Genomic DNA, 23,993 nt, shown 5'->3' on the forward strand with positions numbered 1-23,993 from the left:
AAGATCAGCCATGATCTTATTGAATGGTAGAGCAGGCTCGAGGAGCCAGATGGCCTACTCCTGCTCCTAGTTCTTATAAAACGGACTTATTTTGAGAACAAATTAAAAGGGTGTAAAGTTGCCTCTATCCACTCGGCATCTGGTTCATATGCTTCTGTATGGTCCATAGGGTGTCCTCAGGCTGGCATGGATAAGGTGGGCTGAATGTGCTGTAGCTTTTCTGTGGTTCTATGGTCCACGTTGCCCTGTGAACTCTCGGACAGAAAACCATTTTTACTGGTAAATAGTCACCCTACAGTCAGTCACCATCCATTGCCAGAGATAGTGCTATGTTACAATGATTAATTTCAACTGTTAAATAACTTGTGGGAAATGTGTTAAATTCTTCTGTAAAGATGCACTTTCACACATTTCATTGATGAATACAAAAGGTATCTACTAATAAGAATTGTACAGCAACCTCGTGGCTGCAGCTGGCTCCCACAATGTCTCTGACCAGCCACCTCCCTCACCATGGAGTGATTCCACACTCTGGGTGGGATTTTCTAACTGTGCTCATTCCAAGGCCAGAAATTCCCACCAGAAGTCAACGAACATTTGCGTGGTCCACCCCCAACCACTATAATCCCTGTGGCGGGCAGGATGGGAAAATCCCACCCTCTGAGTCCCAATTGGTCACACAGACCATGTGGCTCTTACTCTGCTGTGTTGCCCTTAAAGTGACAATCACCACAGCTTCCTTTCGCAGGAGTCAACTGGAATTAAAAATAGATCCAAAGCACAATTCCAATTTAGATTATATGTCTGGGGAGCAAGAAGTGGAGGGTGTCAATGACGTGACATAAAATACTCAGTATTAGTGATGAAGAAAACCCAGAAGGTTATTCCCATGTCATGCTAAAGGGTGGAGATTTAAATGAGAGAAAATTTAAAGCAGTTACTTGGAAGAGCTCCTTAACTCAGTGATAAGTATTTAGAACAATCTTCAAGGCAGATCCTAGAAAGAAAGGGCGTGGGATTCTAGATGGTAGGAGGCTGGGAGTTGGGATACCAATAGAACCCCTATAGTGCAGAAGGAGGCCATTCAGCCCATTGAGTCTGCACCAAATCACCAAAAGAACATGTTCCCCAGCCCCATCCCTGTAATTCTATGTATTTACCATGACTAATCCACCTAACTTACACATCTCTGCAAAATAAGGGTCAATTTAGCACTGCCAATCCAACTAACCTGTCCATCTTTCGGACTGTGGGGGGAAACCGGAGTACCCAGAGGAAACCCATGCAGACATGGGGAGAATGTGCAAACCCCACAGAGACACCTGAGGCTGGAATTGAACTTGGATCCCTGGTGTTGCAAGGCAGCAGTGCTGACCACTGTGCCACTGCGCTGGACACACAAGAGTTTTGAGGGTCCGATTATCTTCATCCTGCTCTTGAGTGTTTATTGGTGTCCCTGTGAATGAGACCTGAGGCCAAGTCAGTTCAAGCCAGACGCCGGGAATTCTGACAGTTTCCCATGTTCCAGTCTTAGGAGTCGGAAGATTGATTGTGAGGCGGTAGACCATTTTCACGTCAGTGATCGGAACTGTTATTCTGTTACGATTGCTTTGTAAGGTTATGAAGTTCTTATTTTGGGAATGTGTTTCTATGCTGTTATTGAAGGCTGACCATTACGTCTTTGTCGGGATCATTCACCATGCAGTTATCTAAGGATGATCACACATGAAAGGGAAAGATTGTGGATAGGATTTTCCGGTTGCGTTCACCCTGAAACCGGAAGCCTCGTGGCTGTAGCCAGCTCCCAGAGACCACTCACCTCTCTCACCATGGGGTGATGCCACACTCTGGGCAGAATTTCCAGCCGTCCTCAGCCCAAGGCTGATATTCCCGCCCTAGGTCAATGGACCTTTCCATGGTCTGCCCCTCGCCCGCTCCGATTCCTGTTGTGGGCGGGATGGGGAAAATTCATCTCCGTGACACAACCACTGTGACTTTACCAGGCGACAATCTTTTCTTACTGAGAAACAGTTGGATTGATACACGTTACACCAACAGATTTCTTCTACCACTGCCCCGAATTGATTTGGGAAATTTGCTGCCTTATGACAATAACGGTCTTAAAATATTCACTCATAAATCCAGGAAAGAATTCAGGAGAAACCCTTTTAAATACCCAAAAGCAAAAAACAGGGAAGGGTAGCATGAAAGCTAGTCTGGGCTGGCCTTGTGTGTTTTAAAATGAAAGTCCAGTATTAGTGGTCAAATATTACTGATTTTTACTGAGATTCGGACATTTTGAACTCAGTTAACCTCCTTGGCAGATTGTGGTCAGAATGTAGAGCTTTTCAGCTACCCTGAAGAGTTAAGAGGAACAGTGGAAAGAGAAGATAGAATGCGCCCGGAGGATAGGAATGGAAGGAAATGAAAGTAGGGTTAGATGAAGAAGGGTGGAAGGAGACATCGGCACAGATCAGTTGGAGATCAAATAGCCTGTCTCTGCGCTGTGATAGGAGAAGTATTGTAGGAAATAGCCATGGTAGTATACAATATATTTCTAGATATTCCATATAACCCCAGCAAACCTTCCATGGCCTTTTAGTCATGGTTATCCTTTTAGCAGTGTTTAATGTAACAAGCCAAACCAAAGGCAGGAGGAATGTGCAAACCATGCCACAGCACCACTAGTGGCTGGAGGACTAATTCATAGGCAGTAATGTTTCCAAGAGAAATATGTGTTCATTACTTTTACATCTGAGTTGTGATGATACTGTGCCTTTAAGAAATGTATTGGTCATTTTTCTGTGGTGAATGTGTTTACTAGCCCCTTCCATTTTATCAGTGCCCTTCTGTCTGATCCAGCAGCAGTGTATTGTTTCTGCAGCCACATAATTGATCTGAATTGATGCAGTGTTTGTTTTGATCTGAATTAATGCACAGTTCTGTTGTTTTGTGTTTTCCCCGGGATATTGCAGATTGGGGGCTTGATTAGGTTGATGGACAGGTAAGGTCATATGACTCAGTACAGTTAGGCTTTCACAGAGAGCTCAAGGCAGTCTGCTTTTGGGATTTTTAGAGAGTGATTGCTTTCTCTGTATTTCTTGCTCTGTCTGAACTGGAGACTGGAATCTGCCAAGAAATAGGGTTTCTCTCTGAGATTCTACAGTCTGAGCAGGGGCTTTCTCTGGAGATTGCTGCATGGGAATTAGAAGACAACTGTCTGTTCAGATCACTCTCCAGAAGTGTCAAAAGGCTAGAAATCTCAGACCTGTGTAAGCATCTTTGTTTTTCTGTGCTAACTGGTTTAACAGAGAAATTTATGTCTATGGTGGATATTGCTAAATTGGAACAGTAGAGATAACTAGTTGTTAAGAATTATATTTTGTCAAGCTTAAGTATTTTAATTGTTAAAAGTTATGCTAATTTTTTTGTTGTATTCTAACTGTTCATACATAAACTTTGTTTAATAAAAGCTTCCTAGTGGGTCACTTGAATCATACCTGGAGTGCAACAATTTATGTCAAGTCCCTAATGTCAAAAGCAAATGTAAAAGTTAGGGTCTTGGCTAACTTCGTAAAACAGCTTGGAGTTTTTGTTCTGGTCCTTAACATTGCATTGCCAAATCCACAAAAGCATAGTTCAATTATGGCAAGTGTGTGCGCGCGTGTGTGTGTGTGCATGCATGTGAGTGCGTGTGTGTGCATGCATGTGAGTGCATGTGCATGTGTGCATTTGCACATGCATGCAGAAAATAGTCTTTCCTGGAAGCAAAGTTTTGGCCAATGGTATGAGGCACATGTCCTTGATATCTCTGGTTGCCTCCTGTTGGTACGCCAACTAATGTTAAGACAGAACAAACTGCTCAAAGCCTCCAGAATCCTTGAAAGTAATCCGCCTTTAGATATCCAGTGCTGTCTGTACAAACTGTCTGAATCCCTTGATTAGGCTACTGACTGGTAATCACTCCCTGAAATGCATTATTTTCAGCATAATTAAAAAGAAGTCTTCGAGTTGCTTGATGAGTTTTCCATGCTTTTTTTGTTTGCCTCTCCAAAAAAAAACCCAATTCTCTGCAGGTGACAGATGGCTCTGTGGTTGCCCTAGTGCCCAAACAAACAACAGCGTACAATGCTGCCAACAATTCGACTGTTTCGCGAACCTCAGCCAGCAAATACGGTGAGTTCTCTCCCCACCCTCTGCCCCTCTTTCTTATCCACAGGACACTCTGAAAAGTCCCTTGTACTCTCATCTTCCTCTGCACCTTCATTTCAACCTTGGTGTAGCACAGCTAAGGAAATTTTTAATCAGAGAATTTGATGTTCTGGTAACTTGAGAGCAGTGAGAACAGACGTAGGCAGCAGAATGCTGATTAGCACATATAATTACACAGCATTTACAGCACAGAAACAGGCCATTCATTCCAACTGGCCCATGTCACTGCTTATGTACCACATAAACTTCCTCCCACTCTACTTCATGGCTCCCTTTCAGAGTCAATTCCTTTCTCCCTCATTTACTTTTCAAGCTGCCCCTTAAATATTGTTTTTATTTTGCTCTCTGACATCCATCCTCTTTTCCTGGAGACTGTTGCTGACATAATGGTTCTCGAGGCACAGGTAACCTCCCAATATCTTGCTCAAACATCAGCGGACGATTTGACGCAGAGAGGTTAATCACTGTGCCCAGTCCAGCTCGGGTTCAGTGTGGCATCTGCAGCAGGTATAACTAGATGGCAGTTAGGATGTGGAGATTCTGGACAAGTGATCAGGAGTAGAACTCCTGAACAGTGATTGGGAGCAGGATTACCCCGACAGTGACTGGGAGCAGTATTCCCTGACAGTGACTGGGAACAGGATTCCCTGACAGAGTGACCGGGAGCAGGATTCCCTGTCAGTGATCAGGAGTAGAACTCCTGAACAGTGATCAGGAGCAGTATTCCCTGACAGTGACCAGGAGCAGGATTCCCTGACGGTGATCGGGAGCAGGATTCCCTGACGGTGATCGGGAGCAGGATTCCCTGACAGTGATCGGGAGCAGGGTTCCCTGACAGTGACCAGGAGCAGGATTCCCTGACAGTGACCGGGAGCAGGATTCCCTGACAGTAACCGGGAGCAGGATTCCCTGACAGTGATCGGGAGCAGGATTCCCTGACAGTGATCGGGAGCAGGATTCCCTGACAGTGACCGGGAGCAGGATTCCCTGACAGAGATCAGGAGCAACAATCTAGGTAAGATCAGGAGCAGATTTCCCAGACAACGATTCCTGGATAGGGATTATGAGCAAGGGTTCCTGAATCGTGGGCAGCAGCAGGGTTTCTGGATGTGACCCAGAACAGGAGTCTTGGATAGGGATCAGGAACAGGAATTTGAATAGGATTCAGAAACGGGAGCCCCGATGGGGATCAGGAGCAGCAGACTGGTTGGGTATCAGGAGCAGGATTCCTGGACAGTGATCAAGATCAGGAGTTTTGGATAGTGATGGGGAGTGAATGGATTAACCTCATCTTTCATACGAGAGTGTTAAGGAGCTCATCAGTGCTGCCCCCACCCCTAATATCACTAGTGTCAACCTATTCAGCCCAGAGCTGGATTAAACTTGGGAAGTTCATGGTGCTCGTGGTTTGGAATATTCACTGCATGTCAGCCCTCAGGAAAATAGTCATCCTTTGTTCTTCTTTTCTCACTTATCTTCCCTTGGGTAAAGTGTGGGACATTTCCAGACCTAAAACCTCTACTGATCATGAAGGGCACTACGTAAATGCAGGTCTGTCTGTTTCTCATTCCCACAGAAACCATGATCCGGTATACGGGCAGTCCTGACAGCCTGCGCTCCCGTACTCCGATGATCACTCCTGACTTGGAGACTGGAGTCAAGGTCTGGCACCTGGTCAAGAACCATGAACACGGAGACCAAAAGGAGGGTGACCGGGGCAGCAAGATGGTGTCAGAGATCTACCTGACCCGGCTACTCGCTACAAAGGTAATGTTAATGACTCAATAGTTGGCAATGATGTGAATGGCACGTGTCAACCTGATTCCTCATTCCTGCCCCACTGAACTGGGGACCCCTGTTCTAGTTCGGAAGCTCATGCCTCGCCTCAGATGACGGGTAGAAAGACAAAAAGTCCATTTGGAAATGCATGATTTTAATTATTCCACCATTTTGGGAGGGGGAGGTGGGAGGGTTGGGTGCCTCGTAACTAGGCTGTGTGGGATTCCCTCCCTAAACCTCTCCGCCTCTTTACCCCTCACTCCTCCTTTACATGCTCCACATATCCTATCGCCTTTTGGTCACCCATTCTAATATCTCCTCACGTAGTTCAGTGCCAGGTTTTGTCCAACTATGCTGCCATGAACTGGCAAAGACTCTGCATAAATAAAAGTTTTTGTTGGTTTTAGAAGCCTAGTATTGAGGAACCACAAATATCTTCCATTAAAAACCAACTGCAAGTTCCTGAATTGCCGTTGACTGAAATATTCCCACTAGAAGCAAAGTTTCAAAAATCAATCTGAACTTCCTCTTTATAAACTATCTCCCTCTTGGATAAGGATTCCCAGAAAAAGCAATTTCCCTCTGAATTGATTTTCCACAAAGGAGCTGGAAAATTCGTCAAAATTGTTGTTTATTGAATCAGAACCATAGATTTTTGAAAGAGGCCATTTGGCCCATTGAGTCTGCACTGGCTCTCTGAGACAGCTTCTTACCCAATCTCCCCCCCCCCCCACCTTCATCCTATCCCTGTAATCCCATGCATTTACAATGGCAAATCCACGTAATCTGCGCATCTTCAGACTGTGGGAGGAAACCGGAGCACCCGGAAGAAACCCACGCAGACATAGGAAGAACTTACAGACTCCACACAGTCATCCAAGGCTGGAATTGAACCCGGGTCCCCGGTACTAACCGTTAGTTAACCGCAGTGCTAACCGTTGTGTCATCCTGTTAGAGGGATGTTTGAGTTTTTCATAGGAGATCACAATCCCACAGAGAGCATGGAGACCAGCTGGCAACATGAGGGTGGCGGGGACAACTGAGCATCCTCTGCAGAGATCAGTATTTGTGTGAAATATTGAATGAAAGGAAGATCTACAAGTCTGCAACATTTCTCTCAAAAGTGTCTTGGTGCTCCTCATGATGCTTTGAAGTGCGGTCACTGTTTTGCAGACAAACGCCATTGTGAAGTGTCGTTCTACATGTGGCCTTTTCAAGAAATATCCCTATATTTTGAGTGCAGTCATGTGTTGTAGGCTCAAGAGGATCCAATTTAACATCAAACAAACTCATTTCACACCTAGTTTTCAACCCTCAGTAGGCATTGCACTGATATCTAGGTAGCATGGGTGACAGGGCAGTGTGCCAACCCATTGTATTACCTACAACTTATTAATAATAAGCTCTATTAGACATGGGCTGGAGCTCTGCCACCTCATCCACCATGGAATCGGAGTGGGCGAGGGTCCAACAACAGAAATCCCCGTTGACTTCAGGCAAGAATTTCTGGTCTCCCCTGAACGAGGCCATAAAATGCTGTGCATGGGCTTTGTAGGTAGCATCATGGGATGGTGCTTGTAAAGCCCATGACTCATGAGATAACTGTCCTGTATCTGTTGATTTATATAGCACAGCCCTTAGTGAAATAATCACTGCATAAATTGAAAGAACAGAATCCATCGATTTAATACGAAAGATTCAATCTTCTCCTGCTTTCCTTCTCTTCTTCACTGGTCTGTGCTCAGCAACAACCAATCAAATGCAGGATTTAGTAGCCATTCAATGTGGTGTCTTACTGCCTGACTGGTGTTCAATTCCAACCATGTCAGCTCAGCCTCTGCCAAAAACCGGCCTCCCTCTAGGTCCACCCCACCATCCGTCTCGCCCTCTCCACCATCCAGTATCCAGCTTGTGTTTCCAGCCAATGGGCTTCCCCCCATATCATTTCTAACTCTGGCTCTGGTTCCCTCCGTCCCAACCATGGCTCTTCTCAGTTCAAAGCCAGCCCCACTTTGAGATTTGACTGCACCTTCACAACCAACAGTGTCCTGGTCCTGGACACCCACAGTTCTCCCACTTCCACTTGAGAGCCTAAGATTCTGAGCCTGCTTTGACCCTTGTCACCGCTGGGAAGATGAATCGTTAATATTTCATGGGATATAGACGTCATCCACAAAGTCAATATATCGTGCCTATCATAAATTGCCCTTGATCTAAATGGTATACTACACCATTTAAAGTGGTACTTGAAATCATCACTGTTATAGGTTGAGGGCCACATGTAGGCTGGACCAGGTAAGATTTCGTTCCTTGAAGGACATTAGTGAACCAGATGAGTTTTTGTGACAGTCAATGATAGTTTCATGGCCAAAATCACTGAAACTAGCTTTTCAATTCCAGATCTATTAACTGAATTCAAATTCCACTAGCTGCTGTGGTGAGGTTTGAAACCATGTCCCCAGAACATTCGCCTCTGGATTATGAGCCCAGCGACATTCCAACTGTGCCACCTGTGGTGGTCTCCTTCCCCATCCCCTCTCAGATCTACCTTTCATCTAGACCTCGACCTTGCTTCTTCTCTCCTCCCACACGTCCCTGACACAATCCAGCCCTCTTCCCGAATGCTGAGCATCCAACCATCCTCCCTTTGTAAGGTCACCCATCCATCTCACTTCCAGCCTTCGACCAATCCTGTTTGTCACCGAGAGAGAGAGAGCGAGGAGAAAGAAGCGGAACGCGTGGGAAACAAAAGGAATGACAGTTCAAGAAAAATAATTACAAGGGGAAATAAATGGTTGCAATTAAATCTAGTTTTTAAATTGATGACCGTATTGATGGAGGACATCACTGGAATTTTACCGTCCCGCCCACCACAGGAAGCGGGGCAGCGAGGGGTGGACTACGGGAAGGTCTGTTGATCTAGGGTCGGATTTTATTGTTTCGGGGTGAGCGAGGCTGTAAAATCTTGTCCCACTCGTCTGTTTGGGGATTCAGTGAGGAGTTGTCCCTTTAATCCGTCACGGAAAGACAAGTCTTCCCCTTTAAATTGAAATCAACAAGGGGGAAACACAAGGTTAGGGAGGGAGAATGAGGCAGTGAGATTTGATTTGGATAGTTCCAGCAAAGAGGCTAGCACAGACATGATGGACTGAATGTACTCCAAACTTCTGCAGTTCCAGGTGCAGAAACAAACATTCTTTCCTCTTTGTCTGTGACAAATGGGGTGGCACGGTGGCAGAGTGGTTAGGTCTGCTACCTCACAGTGCCAGGGACCCAGGTTCAATTCCAGCCTCAGGTCACTGTCTGTGTGCAGTTTTCTCCGATTTCGTCCCACACTCCAAAGATGTGCTGGTTGTGTTGATTGGCCATGGTAAATTAATTCTAGTGTCAGGGAAATTAGCAGGTTAAATATGAGGAGTTATGGGAATGGGGGCGAGGTGGGATCGCTGTCAGTGCAGACTCAATGGGCCAAATGGCCTCATTCTGCACTGTAGGGATTCAATGATTCTATGAAATGGCACTGAAAACTAGCAGCAAATCCTAAAATGAATTATTTTCCTGTAAACCTTTATCCAGTAAAAAGGAAACGGGGAAATACTACCACAAAATGGGCATCTTGCAAAACAAATCCGAATTTCTTTCAGTTGTCACGTTTAAAAGCTGCTCTTTAAACAGATGCAAGGCATCTGATAAACGATTCCAATCCGCATGTGAATGGCTTTTATTATTGGGTGAGTGGGTGGTGTTGGAATGCACATTCATCTTCTCAAGGAGAGAGACAGGTGCGTTAAGTACCCTCTGTTAAATGAAGCGTTGCAATTTGAACTGTGGAGCGGGAGACCTGCCCAGTTGGTTTTTGTGACGCTCAATCTATTCTACTTACAAGTTAATGAAGAAGTGAAGGTTCCTTCTGTTCACCATTTGTGACAAAATTCCAAAAGAGCATGAACCAAATGGCGCACAGAGGAAATCTCCCCCTTCCAGTGGGAATCTCTACAGGAAGGTAGAGATTGTGGCACCAGTGTAGCACCACTGCGGTGTGCTGGAAACAGAACTCATCGCCAGGGGAGACATGAGACCCACTGGTAGGAATTAGAAGGATTGGCGACCACCAGTTAGTACAATGGTTTATTTACAAGCAGAGAAACGTACAGCGTACTTTCACAATGTTAACACTTCCAGCTCCAGGGTCTACTCTGACTGCAAAAAGCATACACTCCACACCGAAATCCCCACGCTCATTCCCCATTGAGTGTCTTTAAGACAGAGATAGATAGGTTCTTGATTAATAAGGGGATAGGGGTTATGGGGAAAAGGCAGAAGAAGGGGGTTGAGAAAAAAAATCAGCCATGATTGAATGGTAGAGCAAACGCAATGGGCCAAGTGGCCTAATTCCACTCCTATGTCTTATGGTCCTATGGTCTTATGAATTGGGAAAACTCACCCCCATGAGTTGAAGGCTGTGTGATATTCACAGCAAAACTGATTAATTTTACCGGCGTGTCTGTATCTTCTGTCTTCCCAGTGCTTTCCCTGTCCCCTCTTCCTTTTCTGCTTTCCTCTAATAAATTCCTCATTTTCTCCCCTCCTTCAGTCTTTTCCTCATTTCCCTTTGGTGAGGAAGGGATGATGTGCGAGACACTGCCCAAGGTTAAAGGCTGCTTTTAGGGTTAGGTTGATAGGTTAAAGGTCAACTTTAAGACTGACTTTCCATCTCTCCACAAAACACTGGTGCTTTGTCTGCCCTTTTCGTTCCACTGTATCCCTAACTTTTCAAATTCCAATGCCCTGTTTCCCTTTCCCATCACTCTCAATGCCATCCTTACCTCTTCTGCCCACAACACACTTATCATGGCACAGTGGTCAGCACTGCTGCATCACAGTGCCAGGAACCCAGCTTCAATTCCAGCCTTGGGTGACTATGTGGAGTGTGTATGTTCTCCCCGTGTCTGCATGGAATTCCTCCAGGTGCCCTGGTTTCCTCCTACGGTCCAAAGAAGTGCGGGTTAGATAAATTGGCCATACTAAATTGCCCCTTAGTATCCAAAGATGTGCAGGTTAGATGGATTGGCCACGCTAAATTGCCCCTTAGTGTACAAAGATGTGTAGGTTAGATAGATTGGCCATTGTAAATTTTGGTGCCCCCATGGCCCATCGGAGAGAGAGAGAGATGTGCAGAGGTATGGTGATGGAGGTAGTGATAGATACAAAAGAAAGAAAGGCGATGGAGATGTTGAGAGAGACGGAAAGAAAGGACAAAACAGATAGTCCAATAAATAAAAAGTTATAGAAAGAAGCAGGTAATGAATAGCAAGAAAATGCTGCTTGTATCAGTGATCAGGGAAGCAGTTGGGTTGAGTCTCTGGTGCCAGCAGGCGTGGGCTTGCTTGTATTGGTGAAATCCTCACCTGTCTTGGTAGCACTTTCAGCCATTCGCAGTGTGGCTGTGATACCTGAGTGGGTATCACGGCTGTTCCGGGGGGGGCAGGGGAGGGGGGGTGCAGGTGGGCAGGTGGGGTTGGGGGGGAGCAATGAGTGAGACAGACAGGACATCTGGTCACTTCATGCCATTGTTTCTGTTTTTTTTTACTTGAGCTGCTAAAGATCTCCAATGAATTGGACTGTGATGGAGAGATTTACAGACGGACTGTGTTTCTCCTTTGCTGCGGAATTCTGCAAACAACGACTTTGTTCGCTGTCAGAATTGGTAAATTCACACACAGGCCCTTCAGTGCGACCAGATTAAAAACCGCCGGCCAGTCCCGAGCACAGACACGGCTCAGTGTTTCCACACTCTGCTTTGAGGTCAATGAACAGGCATCCAATCGTATCATCCGATTAATAGAGTTGAAGTATCCTCCCTGATTGCAGCAATTATATCCACGATTGGGACGTTAGTTTAATTGCCCATATAAAGCCATTATCTTTGACCTGCCAATGTAAATCCTCTTGACCTGTGTTTGTGCCCACAGTGCCTTTTCCAGCTCCCGGTACATTGCACGATCACAGAAGCAGTCGGCTTGAAAACGCCATGTCACTATTCAGGATTCTATTATAGTAGAACAGGAGTGTGAGATTAGGTGCCAGTTCAGTCAGTTGTTTTGTTGTGACATTTGATGTCAGCTTGGTTCAGTTTACAGCACTCCTGTCACATGATTACCAATTCTGGTTCAGTAACAAGACACGAACAACAGCTTGCATTTGTATGGTGCCTATATTGTCATAGGTTGTCCCAAGGCACTTCACTGGAGTGCAATCGGACTGAAAATGAACACCGAGTCAAAGGAGATAATATTAGGACAGGCGACCAAACATTTGGTCAAAGAGACATTCATTGTGCCATGCCTGCTTGGATTTCTTCCCACAGTCCAAAGCTGTGCGGGTTAGGTTGATTGCTAAATTGCCCCTTAGTGTCCCAGGATGTGTAGGTGAGAAGGCTTAGTGGAGTAAACATGTGGGGTTGTGGGGATAAGGCCCGGGATGGTATTGTTATTGGTGCAGACTCGATGGGCTGAGTGGCCTCCTTCTGCACTGTAGGAATTCTATGATTCTATGATGTCTTCTGTCCATTCTCAGAGCCTCCCATCCATTGACTCTATCTACACTTCTCATTGCCTCAGAAAAGCAGCCAGCAAAATTAAGGACTCCCCACACCCCAGACATTCTCTCTTCCACCTTTTGCCGTCGGGAAGACAATACAAAAGTCTGAGGTCACGTACCAACTAATTCAAGAGCAGCTTCTTCCCTGTTGCTGTCAGACTTTTAAATGGACCTGCCTTGCATTCAATTGATCTTTCTCTGCACCCTAGCTATGACTGTAACACTACATTCTGTACTCTCTCCTTCTCTATAGCGCGCAAGAAACAATACTTTTCACTGCACACCAATCTATGTGAATATATATAAATCAATATATATATATAAACCAATATATATAAATCAAATCAAATCAAACATCTGAATTAGGAGCAGGATGGGCCACTCGGCCCCTAGAACCTGCTCCCCCATTCAATAAGATCATGACTTATCTGACTATAATCTTAACCCACATCCTGCCTCCCTTCAATTACCTTTCACCTCCTTGCTTATCAAGAATCTGTCTACCACTGCCTTAAAAATATCCAAAGGATCTTCCTCCACTGCCTTTTGAGCATGTGGTTAGCACTGCTGTCTCACAGCACCAGGGACCCAGGTTCAATTCCAGCCTTAGGTGACTCTCTATGCGGAGTTTGCCCGTTCTGCCCACGTGCATGGGTTTTCTCCAGGTGCTCCAGTTTCCTTCCACAGTCCAAAGATTTGCAGGCTCGGTGGATTGGCGATTTGAATTGCCCCATTAGTGTCCCGAGATGTGTAAATTAGAGGAATTAGCAGGGTAAATACATGGGTTTATGGGATAGGCCAGGGTGGAATGCTCCATCAGAGAGTCAGTGCCGAGTTGATGGGTCAAGTGGCCTCCTTCTGCACTGTAGGAATTCTATGTTTCTAAGACAGAGTTCCATAGACATACAACCCTCAGAGAAAAGAATTCTCCTCATCTCTGTCTTAAATGGATGACTCTTTATTTTTAAACAATGAACCCAAATACTAGATTCTCCCACACGTGGAAACATCTTCTTCACATTGACCCAGTCAAGACCCCTCAGGATCTTACGTGTTTAAAATGTGTCATCTCTTACTCTTATAAACTCCAGCGGATACAGGCCTAGCCTGTGCAACCTTTCCTCATGAGGCAATCCTCCCAATCCAGCATTAGTTAAAAGCTTCCCTGAACATCCTTCCTGAAATAAGGAGATCAACATTGTACGTGATACTCCAAATGTGGTCTCATCAATGCCCTATATAACTAACAGTGGCCTGTACACCACTCCTAAAAGCAACTTCTCACCTTTATCATATCCCACCTCTACCCAAACCATTTCTACGTCCTGGTTTCCTGAACTTACGTCTTCTCTCTTTCACATGGTGCCGCCATCATTAATTAACAGAGCCACCCTTCTAATGTTTCCTGATCTCCTGTCCTTCCTAAATTTGGACCTGTTCAGGTCCAAATCTATATCTTGTGCAGACAGGTTTTGAGGAGTAACTTAAAGGAGAAGAGAACCAAGTGGAAAGGTTTGGCTATGGGGGAAGGGGAGAATTCCAGAGCTTAGAGCAGGTTAAAAGCATGGCTATTGTGGTGGACTGAAGGGAATGGGGCTGCACAAGTGGCCAGAATTTGGTGGAACACTGAGTTCTCGGAAGTTTGCGGGCAATGTTCCCTCTAATTTCTGTTTGCTTTGCATGAGTGGCTTGTTGCATCGCATGGTCCCTTTAAGATTGCTGTAAAGCTAGAGTACGTGTGTGTTCAAGCAATCATTGCTGGTGCGTGGCCTGTTTCCTTCCTGCGTGTTACATTCTAGATTGTTCCACGGCTATACATTTGCACATCTTAGTGGGAACATGGGTTATTTACAGGTGATACATTGGCAGCGTGATCAAAAGTACTTACTTGTGTGAAACCTATTTTCGATTTTATTGATCAAATTTTACCAAGTCAAAATACGAAGGAATATTTTTAGCCGAGTTTTGTTTTTTAAATAAAGCATGTTCCAGAGCTTGGCCTGACATCATTTGCATTCAGCAACATGCAAGTAAATTTGAGCAGAAACTCTGAGATAAAACTCAAATTTTCTGAAACGGAATAACATTTTGGGCTCCAAAGCAGAAACTCTACTCCAGTATCCTTCAGGGGAAGGAGGCCACCATTCTTATCCATTCCGGCTCACAAGTGAACTCCATTCCACACTGCATGATGGCCTCTGAAATGGGGAGAGTAGGCCTTTCGCTTGTGCCAACAACTGCTTTAGATGTGTTCTAAGTGTCAACGCGCCAACGTCCCCCACATCCAGGAAACAGGTATTTTAAAAAATACAGTCACTCCAAATGAAATCGAGTGGACCGTCGATGGATTTTACTCAGTCCCGGTGTCTTTGCCGAGGAGCTACATCAACATCTGTTGAGAAGATGGGGTGTGAGGAAATAACAGAGCTATCGATACCACTGCTTGGTTTGCTTTTCAGAAGTAGCTGTAAAGGGAAGTTGCTGTCCCTGAAAGTAAATGGTGAGGAATAGATCAAGGGTCAGGGAGACAGATTAATTAAACATGGATTCTAGATGCAATCAACTGGATTGGCTAACGGGTTTATCATCGATCTTTACTGTCCTGTGTCCTTAAAAAACTGTGAATACGTTTTGCATGTTGTATTATCAGTTAAACAGTTCAATTGTCCCTTCCCTAGAATCATAGAATCCCTACAGTGCAAAAGAAGGCCATTTGGCCCATCGAGCCTGCACTGGCAGCAATCCCACCTAGGTCCTAGCCCTGTAACTCCAGATATTTACCCTGCTAATCCTTCTGACACTAAGGGGCAATTTTAGCATGGCCTGTCAACCTGACCCGCACATCTTTGGAGTGTGGGAGGAAACCGGAGCACCTGGAGGAAACCCACGCAGACACGGGGGAGTGTGCAAACTCCACACAGACAGTCACCCAAGGTCATAATTGAACCCAGCCCCTGGCGCTGTGAGGAAACAGTGCTAACTACTGTGCTAGCCAATTTGGACTGTTGATTGTATTATTCCAAAAAATGTAACACCTTCATCGCATAGAAAACTTCCTCTGTGTTCTACCCCTTACAAGTAGACCATAATTTATTTTCCCTGGATGCCTGTTCAGGATAGACTATTAGGCCAGTTTTTATAGAGACCAGTTATTTTTATCCGTTCCTGGGACATGGGTGCCACTGGTAAGGCCAGCATTGACTATTCACGGCAGTAGTCCTTGAGAAGGTGATGGTGGTTTTCTTGAACTGCTGCAGTCTGTATAGTGCTCACAAATGAACCAAGGGAGGGAGTTGCAGGATGTGAAGGAATGACTGTTTGTTTCCAAGTCAGGATGGGGTGTATCGGGGAGGGGAATTTAAAGGAGGTGCTGTTGTATCTGCCTGCTGATCTTGGCCTTCTAGGTAATCTTGGGGACATAGAAGATGCGAAGGAACTTTGTGGAGTTACTACAGTGCTTCTGGAAGATAGTATTCACTGAAGGCGCTCAGGCATCTGTGAGGAAATTGTAAAGAAAGGCAGATCTCTGCCGGCAACTTTCAAAGTTTCCTTTGAACCAGAGGCTAGTATATATCTATGTTCTATAAATCATTATGTAGGCATATTGGAAGAATACTCAAGTATACACCATACTTGGTGTACTTTCTTCCTTAAGCACAGAAATTCTTATGTTAGAAAAGATTTTTTAATTTGATTTGATGTATTATTATCACATATATTGGGGTACAGTGTAAAACATTGTTTCTTGCACACCATACAGACAAAGCATATCATTTATAGAGCGAGTAGGGCAGAAACAAGGGAGAAGGTGCAGAATATAGTGTTACAGTTACAGATAGGATGGAGAGAAAAATCAGTAGGTCCATTCAAAAGTCTGACGGCAACAGAGAAGAAGCTGTTCTTGAGTCAGTTGGTATGCGATCTCAGACTTTTGTATCTTTTTCCCGATGGAAGAAGGTGGAAGAGAGAACGTCCAGGGTGCGCGGGTCCTTGATTATGCTGGCTGCTTTTCCGAGGCAGTGAGAAGTGTAGACAGCGTCAATGGATGGGAGGTTGATTTGCCTGAGGGCCTTTGCCTAGCAAGTATATTATTCACCTTCCACGAAACCTTTGAAATCAGAAGATGAGTTATATTCCATTTCAAATGTTAGTTGTGTTCTTTTGTTTAAAGATGCTGCCAGACCTTCTGAGTTTTTCTAGCACTTTCTGTTTTCATTTCAGATTTCCATCGTCTGCAGTCTTTTGCCTTTATTGTAATTGGCCATCGTTTGGTCTTTGGCTGCAGTAACTAAGAACGACTTGTAGTTCATGTGGGTAACTTATACATTGGACCCATCAGTGCCCATTATAAGTAGCAATTTTTTACACAAAATTGATTCATCCTGACATGTTTAATGTCCTGAAATTTGTAAGCAAGCGTCACCTCATTTTCGTAACTGGCATAACATTTTTCTTCCAAAATAAACCTGAGGTAATGCGATGCTTGAGGCCTATCGAACAGATGAAGCCTGTCAGAGTTTCATTAATATTGTTTCCACCATGAGCAGCTGCTAGGTTTGGAGAATGCATTTTTTTTGTGCGTCTCCAGCACCCCCTCCACCCCCACCCTTTTCCTGTTGTACGCCAAGATAAGCTGTCACCAGCCCCAGACACGGTAGAGATATTATGATTGTCAGCTAACACGATTCTTCCACGGTGCCTGAGCGGAATGAGAATTTGCTGCCTCTGAGGAGTCGCACTATTCATCGTTATCAAGTGCACCAGGTGCTCACTTCATGCATTAACCCCGTAGTGAACCTACATGTCGTTAACCGGTAATTTCACTCCGTGAGGACCCTTGAGGCCTACTTGGAAAGGCCGCCTTTTTTCCCTCTAAAGAATTAATATTTAATTGAACTAATTTGAGGGCATCATCGTGTGCTCATCAAGGGACGGTTAGCACACTCTTACATATTGGACAGAGATCAAACATTCCTCTTATCAGTTTTGGCACAGGCGAGCTGCAATGGCAAGCTTCTTCTCGGGAGAGAAAAGGAGCTTTGGGCTGAATTTACAGCCCCTTCCCCCACTGTCCCCCAGGGCAAGATGTCAGGTTATTTGGGGGGGGCGGGGGTGCTGCTGTCCAGTTGCAGTGACGACATGTTTGCTTGTCTATCCCTATGGGTATTTTGCCTGCAGTGTCAGAAACATTGAATGGCCTCCCCTCCCCGCTCTCCCCTACTCACCTTCACTTGTGGGCCAATTGGTGAGTGCCATGTATTGATGCCTCCAAGTGAAGGCGACCAATGTTGTGTCTGGGCAGGATAAGAGAAAGTGGCTGACTAACACCTTGTGTCCGCCCAAGGGGAAGAAACAGTTCAGACCACAGTTCTTAATTCCCAGTTTTTCCCGGTGTTCCATTTGAAGGGATACAAGACCAGTTGGGATCAGTGTTGTTTTTACCTTCTGGGCATCAGAGACCCCACCATGGTTCTTCCAGCCCTGAATTGCCCTCTCTCCCATCCTATCATTCTCCAAACCTACTTTGCAGGGGCCTGCCAGCTAAGGTGAGATCTTGAACTGCTTTGAAAAGTTGGAGTCTCCTCTTCAGGACTGCATACAGTGCCAGCAGCTGTTTGGTTGTCCAACAAGCTGCTGGAAGTGGGACTTCCTCTCTGATAGGACGGTGAGCGCACACCCCACCATTGAAGGCTTGATTGTCATAAAAGGGCTGCAGGATGAGCTGGCCAAGGACAGGTGCACTTCCTGACTTCTTGTCAGGAAACCCTTCCACACCCTCCCCATTTAAAATTCGGTCCTCCATTTCCATAGCGCCCCTCACACAATGTCCCAAAGTGCTTCACAACCAGCGTGAAGTCTTTGAAATGTAGTCATTTTTGTAACACAGGAAATGTGGCAGCCAGTGCACGCAGAAAGCTCCCACAAACAGCAGTGTGGCAATCACCAGATCGTCTGCTTTTAGTGATGATGGACAGGAGCCTTGTGCGTCTCTACTGTGAGGCCAGCAGCTAGTTGTTCAAGTCCTATGCCAAGATTTTTTGGCCATGGAAGGTGTGGGTGGATGTGGGAGTTTGTGTGTGTGTGTGTCTGTGTGTGTGTGTCTGTGCGTCTGTGTCTGTGTGTGGGGGTGTGTGTGTGTGTGGGGGGGGGGGGGGTGTGTGTGTGTGTGTGTGTGTGTGTGTGTAAGGCTGGAATTGAACCCAGGTCCCTAACGCTGTGAAGCAGCAATGCTAACCATTGTGCCACCCCAAGCCCCACACTGTTCTGGCAGTTTCCACCACCATCCATGGTGAAGGCAGCGGACAGTATCTCCCCAATCTTGTTAGTTACTTCCACTTAGCTTTCTTTCTCTATATTTTCCTGCAGGGAACCTTGCAGAAGTTTGTGGACGACCTCTTTGAGACCATTTTCAGCACGGCGCACCGAGGGAGTGCGCTGCCCCTCGCCATCAAATACATGTTTGACTTTCTGGATGAGCAGGCGGACAAACACCAGATCCACGATCCTCACGTCAGACACACATGGAAGAGCAACTGGTGAGTGCTGAGAGTGTGCAGAGGGCCAAGGGAGGGGGGGGTTCAGGGGCAAGGGGCATTGAGGGTGGGCTAGGGAATGATGGCTGAGAGAGTTAACGTTGGCCCATACCAGTGTGTGTAAACAGATGCCATTGATAAGCTTGGTAATATTAAGCAAGTTTTACTATGTTGAAGTATTTAGTTGAAGAAGTCAGGATCTATACAGTAATGGGAACCAATTGCTTTGTAGAACGATGTTTGTACGCAGTGATAATCAACTTGGTGTTAGACATCGTCTAGTTTGGTTCAAGTGCCCCACTCGGACATGGCAGTATTTGCCACGTTAACAGCAGGGGAAGACAGTAGGCATAGACAGTGCACAATTCCCGGTCCTTTGTTTTCTATATGCCCTCTTCCTGAGCAGTGGAGCTTTGCAATCCTGTTTGCCTTTACCAATACAGTTCCAAACACTCAGTCTCCAAAGGTCACAGCTGTCAGTGACCATGTTCCAGGTAGTTGTCTGTGTCGATACCTGCCATCTTCATATCTTGCTTCCAGGTGTCTCTGTAGCAGAAGAAAGGAGGTGGAATCCCCCGGCCGTGCTGGTCTAAAAGCCGGAAATTCCTGCCGGACTGTCAGTGTGGTTTCACACTGTCCGCAAACCCCCTCCCCCCCCGCTAAAATTCCAGTGGCGGTTGGGATGGGAGAATTCCGGCCAGGATATCCAAGAGGGCATGACTCAGTGGCTAGTTCACTGTGCAGGAAGTCTTTGAGTTTACGGTGATCAGTTATCTGATGAAGATGACTAAGCCAGCACTGACATTGTTGGCTTAGAAATTAGTGTATACTGACAGAATGATAGAATGCCCATCAGGGGTCCCAGAACCTTCATTTCTTAAACTGAGAGAGAATCCATGCTAAGCTTGAAGACAGTATCATAAGAAATGGGATTGTATGGCTTTTCTATAAACTACATGTGTTCCCATGTCTGGAATTCCAAAAAAATCCTTATAGTCACAATAGTTGGGAAGTAAATGGATTTCTTGTGGTTTGCTGAGTGTTTCGGAACATTAACCTGGAGAGTAAGGATTTAATTAAGTTGACTGCTTCAAGTATCACATCGGTTTCATTGGCTAGCAGCAACAACAACTTGCATTTATATAGCAGCTTCAATCATAGAATCCTCATAGTGCAGAAGGAGGTCATTTGACCCACTGAGCCTACACCGACAATAATCCCACACAGCCCCTATCCCCAAAACCCCATTTATCCTGCTTGTCCCTCTGACACTAAGGGGCAATTTGACATGGCCAATCAACTTATCCCACACATCTTTAGACTGTGGGAGGAAACCCATCCAGACACAGTGGTTAGCACTGCTGCCTCACAGCGCCAGGGACGCAGGTTAGATTCCTGGCTTGGTTCACTGTCTGTTCGGAGTCCGTGTGTTCTCCCCGTGATTGTGTGGAATTCCTTCAGGTGCTCCAGTTCCCTTCCAGTCCGAAAGACGTGCTGGTTAGGTGAATTGGCCGTGCTAAGTTCTCCCTCAGTGCCCCCGAAGAGGCTCTAGAGTGTGGCGACTGGGGGATTTTCACAGTAATTTCATTGCAGTGTTAATGTAAACCATGTGTGACGCTAATGAATAAACTTCAAACCAAGTCAGGATATGAATGAAGTTTCCACAGGTCGGACTGTTTCGCTGTCCCTTGGTCAGAAAGATAAGGAACTCTGTTCACTTTGATAGTTCAAGTCCCTCAGTGTAGCTCATTCAGAAACAGTGGAGATAGGTCAGGCCAAGCCACAGCACCTTCCTTATCACTTCACACCCCTCACTGGTTAAACAGCTGGAAGATTAAGTACTCATTTAAAAGTAATAAAGAATAAAGCAGATGCTTACTTTCTACAAGCCATAATGTCCTAATTGTGTGCGAGTTGCTTCATTCATCACACATGAGAGCGGGCAAAATATATACAACTGCAATCTGTTGTTTCTGTGACAGCAGGAGAGTGTTTTTTTTAAAATTAGCCATTCCCTTGCCCCTATCCCATTTTGATTTTCTCCCACTTCTACTGAGGGCTTTGTTTCTTTCTTGCAGACAGTTTCCATGGTACCATCAGGTGGTCATCTTTTGCGCCAATGAACCAAGTAATTGTCGGGAGTGTAGCAGGGTGGCGGGGTGGGGTTTGGTGGGGGGGGGGGGGTGGGGTTTGTCATTTGACTCTGAGGTAAATCATAGCTACATCCAAGGTGATATTGGAAAAGAGGGGCAGGTGCCAGGTGGGGGAGGTTAGAAGTGGTGGGGTTTAAGGAGGGTGTTGGGTACAGTAAGGGAGAATTTAGCATGACCAATGAACCTAATCAGCATGTCTTTCAGACTGTGGGAGGAAATTGGAGGAAACGCGCACAAACAGGGAGAACGTGCAGACCCTGCACAGCCGGGAATCGAACCCAGGGACCCTGCCCCTGTGAGGCAGCAGTGCTAACCACTGTGCCACCGTTCCACCCAACTAAGAAACAGAAAATGGAGAGCAGTGCTCATTGACAGTTTTGCAGATGAGTGTTGGGGGAAAGCGTGCAGGGCCTGATGTTGGGGCCACTGCCCTTTTTGATATGTATTTATGACCTGGGCTTGGGTATAGAGCACAATGGGCCTGTATGGCCATCCCACACCCCTTGGAAGGTTTTCGAGAAAGGACGGCCAAAATGTACAAGAGTGGTACCAACCTGACTTGGAAATATATCGCCGTTCCGTCACTGTCGCTGCTTCAAAGTCCTGGAACGTCCCCCCTAACCACTCTGTGGGCAGTTTGAGAACTCAGATACAGTTCAAATCAATAATCTGGCAGTGGAAGCCTGATTGTGATATAAGCTGGAGCCGTCACTGGGTCAAGATCCTGGAACCCCCTCCCCAACCGCAACACATGGACTGCAGCGGTTCAGGGTGGCATGGCGACACAGTGGTTAGCACTGCTGCCTCACAGCATCAGGGACCTGAGATCGATTCCCAGCTTGGGTCACTGTCTGTGCGAACTCTGCACATATTCCCTGTGTCTGGGTTTACTATGGGTCCTCTGATTTCCTCCCAGTCTGAAAGATGTGTTGGTTAGGTGCATTGGCCGTGCTAACTTCTCCCTCAGTGTATCCAAACAGGCGCCAGAGTGTGGCGACTAGGGGAATTTCACAGTAACTTTGCTGCAGTGTTAATGTAAGCCGACTTATGGCATTGATAAATAAATTTAAACTTAAGAAGGCAGTTCACCACTACTTTCTCAAGGACAATTAGGAATGGGCAATAAATGCTGACCTAGCCTGCAATGCCCACATTCCATGGATAAATAAAACAAAATTGAGTAAAGAAAGTGAAAGGTTGAGAAGGAGAAAAAGGAGAAGGGTACAGCGAGCATTTTTAAGATGCTGAAAGTACGTGAAAGCAACTGATTGAGGGCATGTTTAATTACAGTTCCCAGCGCGGGCTAAAATTCACAAATAATTGAGAAGAGCTGAGATTCATCTGTGAGCTAATTTGACCTGACCATACAGCAATCACTTCATGTGTTCAAGTGTACCTGCTGTTTATTACAGAGCTATAGTGTAATCAGGTCCTGATTCTCAATACAGTTAGTGTTAAAACCACACTAATGCCCCATTAGCTTGAGTCTCAGCAAGCCCTGCATCTGGAGATGCTCCCTTGTCATGTGATATCTAAAAATCAAAGGACATTGCCTGAAGAAAACACTCAACTTGAGAACTGCAAAACGTAATGAGCTTCTTCAACTGCAGCTGGTCGCTCGGGAGGTCAATTAAGGTCCAAGCTTTGGCCTTGCTTTTGGAAAAGGTAGACACTGGAGTGGGAGGAGAGTGGGCCTGATATCCTGGAAGGATGAATTGAAATGGCTGCTGGAGCTTCTTCATTCGAACCCACCATGCTGAAGCTGTGCTATTGCTGTCAAATCTGGATAAATGTCGCGCCTCTTTCAATTTGATCCTCTGCTCCCAAAGCGGTCTCCTCTGCATTGAGGAGACCAAATGCAGACTGGGTGGCTGCTTTGCAGCATGGTTAGCACTGCTGCCTCACAGGGCCAGGAACCCAGGTTCAATTCCAGCCTCGGGTCACTGTCTGTGTGGAGTTTGCACGTTCTCCCTGTGTCCTCCTCCGGGTGTCCCAGTTTCCTCCCACACTCCAAAGATGTGCTTGTTACGTTGATTGGCCATGTTAAATAGCCTCTTAGTGTCGCGGGGGTAAAAGAGTGGGGTTACGGGAATAGGGGCCTGGGTGGGATTGTGCTCGGTATAGCCTTGATGGGCCTAATGGCCTCCTTCTGCACTATAGGGATTCTATGAACATGTTCACTCAGGCTGCAAGAATGACCCCATTTTAACTCAGCATCTTGCTGTCATGCCCACATGTCCATCCTTGGTCCCTTGCAATGCTCCAGTGAAGCCCAACATAAACTGAAGGAACAGCACTTCCATCTTCCGATTAGGCATGTTACAGCCCTCAGGATTCAACATCGAGTTCAACAACTTTCGACTGTGATCTTTCACCTCCATTGTGATATTTTTATAAATATCCAAAACCTTTTTTGTCCCCAAGCAAAAGCTCCCTCCCCCACTGGGCCGCCTGTCACTTGTTCTGAAGTTTTGCTTTCACTGAACGCTGAGCTTTGTTCTCGCACATTTTGATATCTTGCCTTTATGCAACTACTAGCACCTTCTCCTGCTGTAAACACTTTCTCTCTCTCATGACCTATGTATTTTTTTGCAATGGCTCCAAGCTCCCATTGATCACTTGGTTCCGGCTGCTCCACTCTCTCTTATACAGTGTATAATCCAACACATTTCTCCCCCTCTTTAGCTGTGAGGACGAATCATATGAACTCAAAATG

General features: G+C 45.8%; 1 protein-coding gene across 4 annotated transcripts in view; it reads left to right on the forward strand.

Annotated features, from left to right (window-relative positions):
• plxna4 (plexin A4) overlaps window positions 1–23,993 on the forward strand; it is a 641,164-nt gene that overhangs the window by 607,485 nt on the left and 9,686 nt on the right. For all 4 annotated transcript variants that reach the window (XM_080207652.1, XM_080207655.1, XM_080207653.1 and 1 more), the window contains exons 27-29: window positions 4,077–4,176; window positions 5,789–5,979; window positions 18,958–19,127. In XM_080207652.1, the coding sequence (XP_080063778.1) occupies window positions 4,077–4,176; window positions 5,789–5,979; window positions 18,958–19,127 (461 nt within the window). The remainder of the gene's footprint in view (window positions 1–4,076; window positions 4,177–5,788; window positions 5,980–18,957; window positions 19,128–23,993) is intronic.

Source organism: Carcharhinus amblyrhynchos, chromosome 19 (assembly GCF_965287045.1).
Source record: "Carcharhinus amblyrhynchos chromosome 19, sCarAmb.v2.hapA, whole genome shotgun sequence".
NCBI lineage: Eukaryota > Metazoa > Chordata > Chondrichthyes > Carcharhiniformes > Carcharhinidae > Carcharhinus > Carcharhinus amblyrhynchos.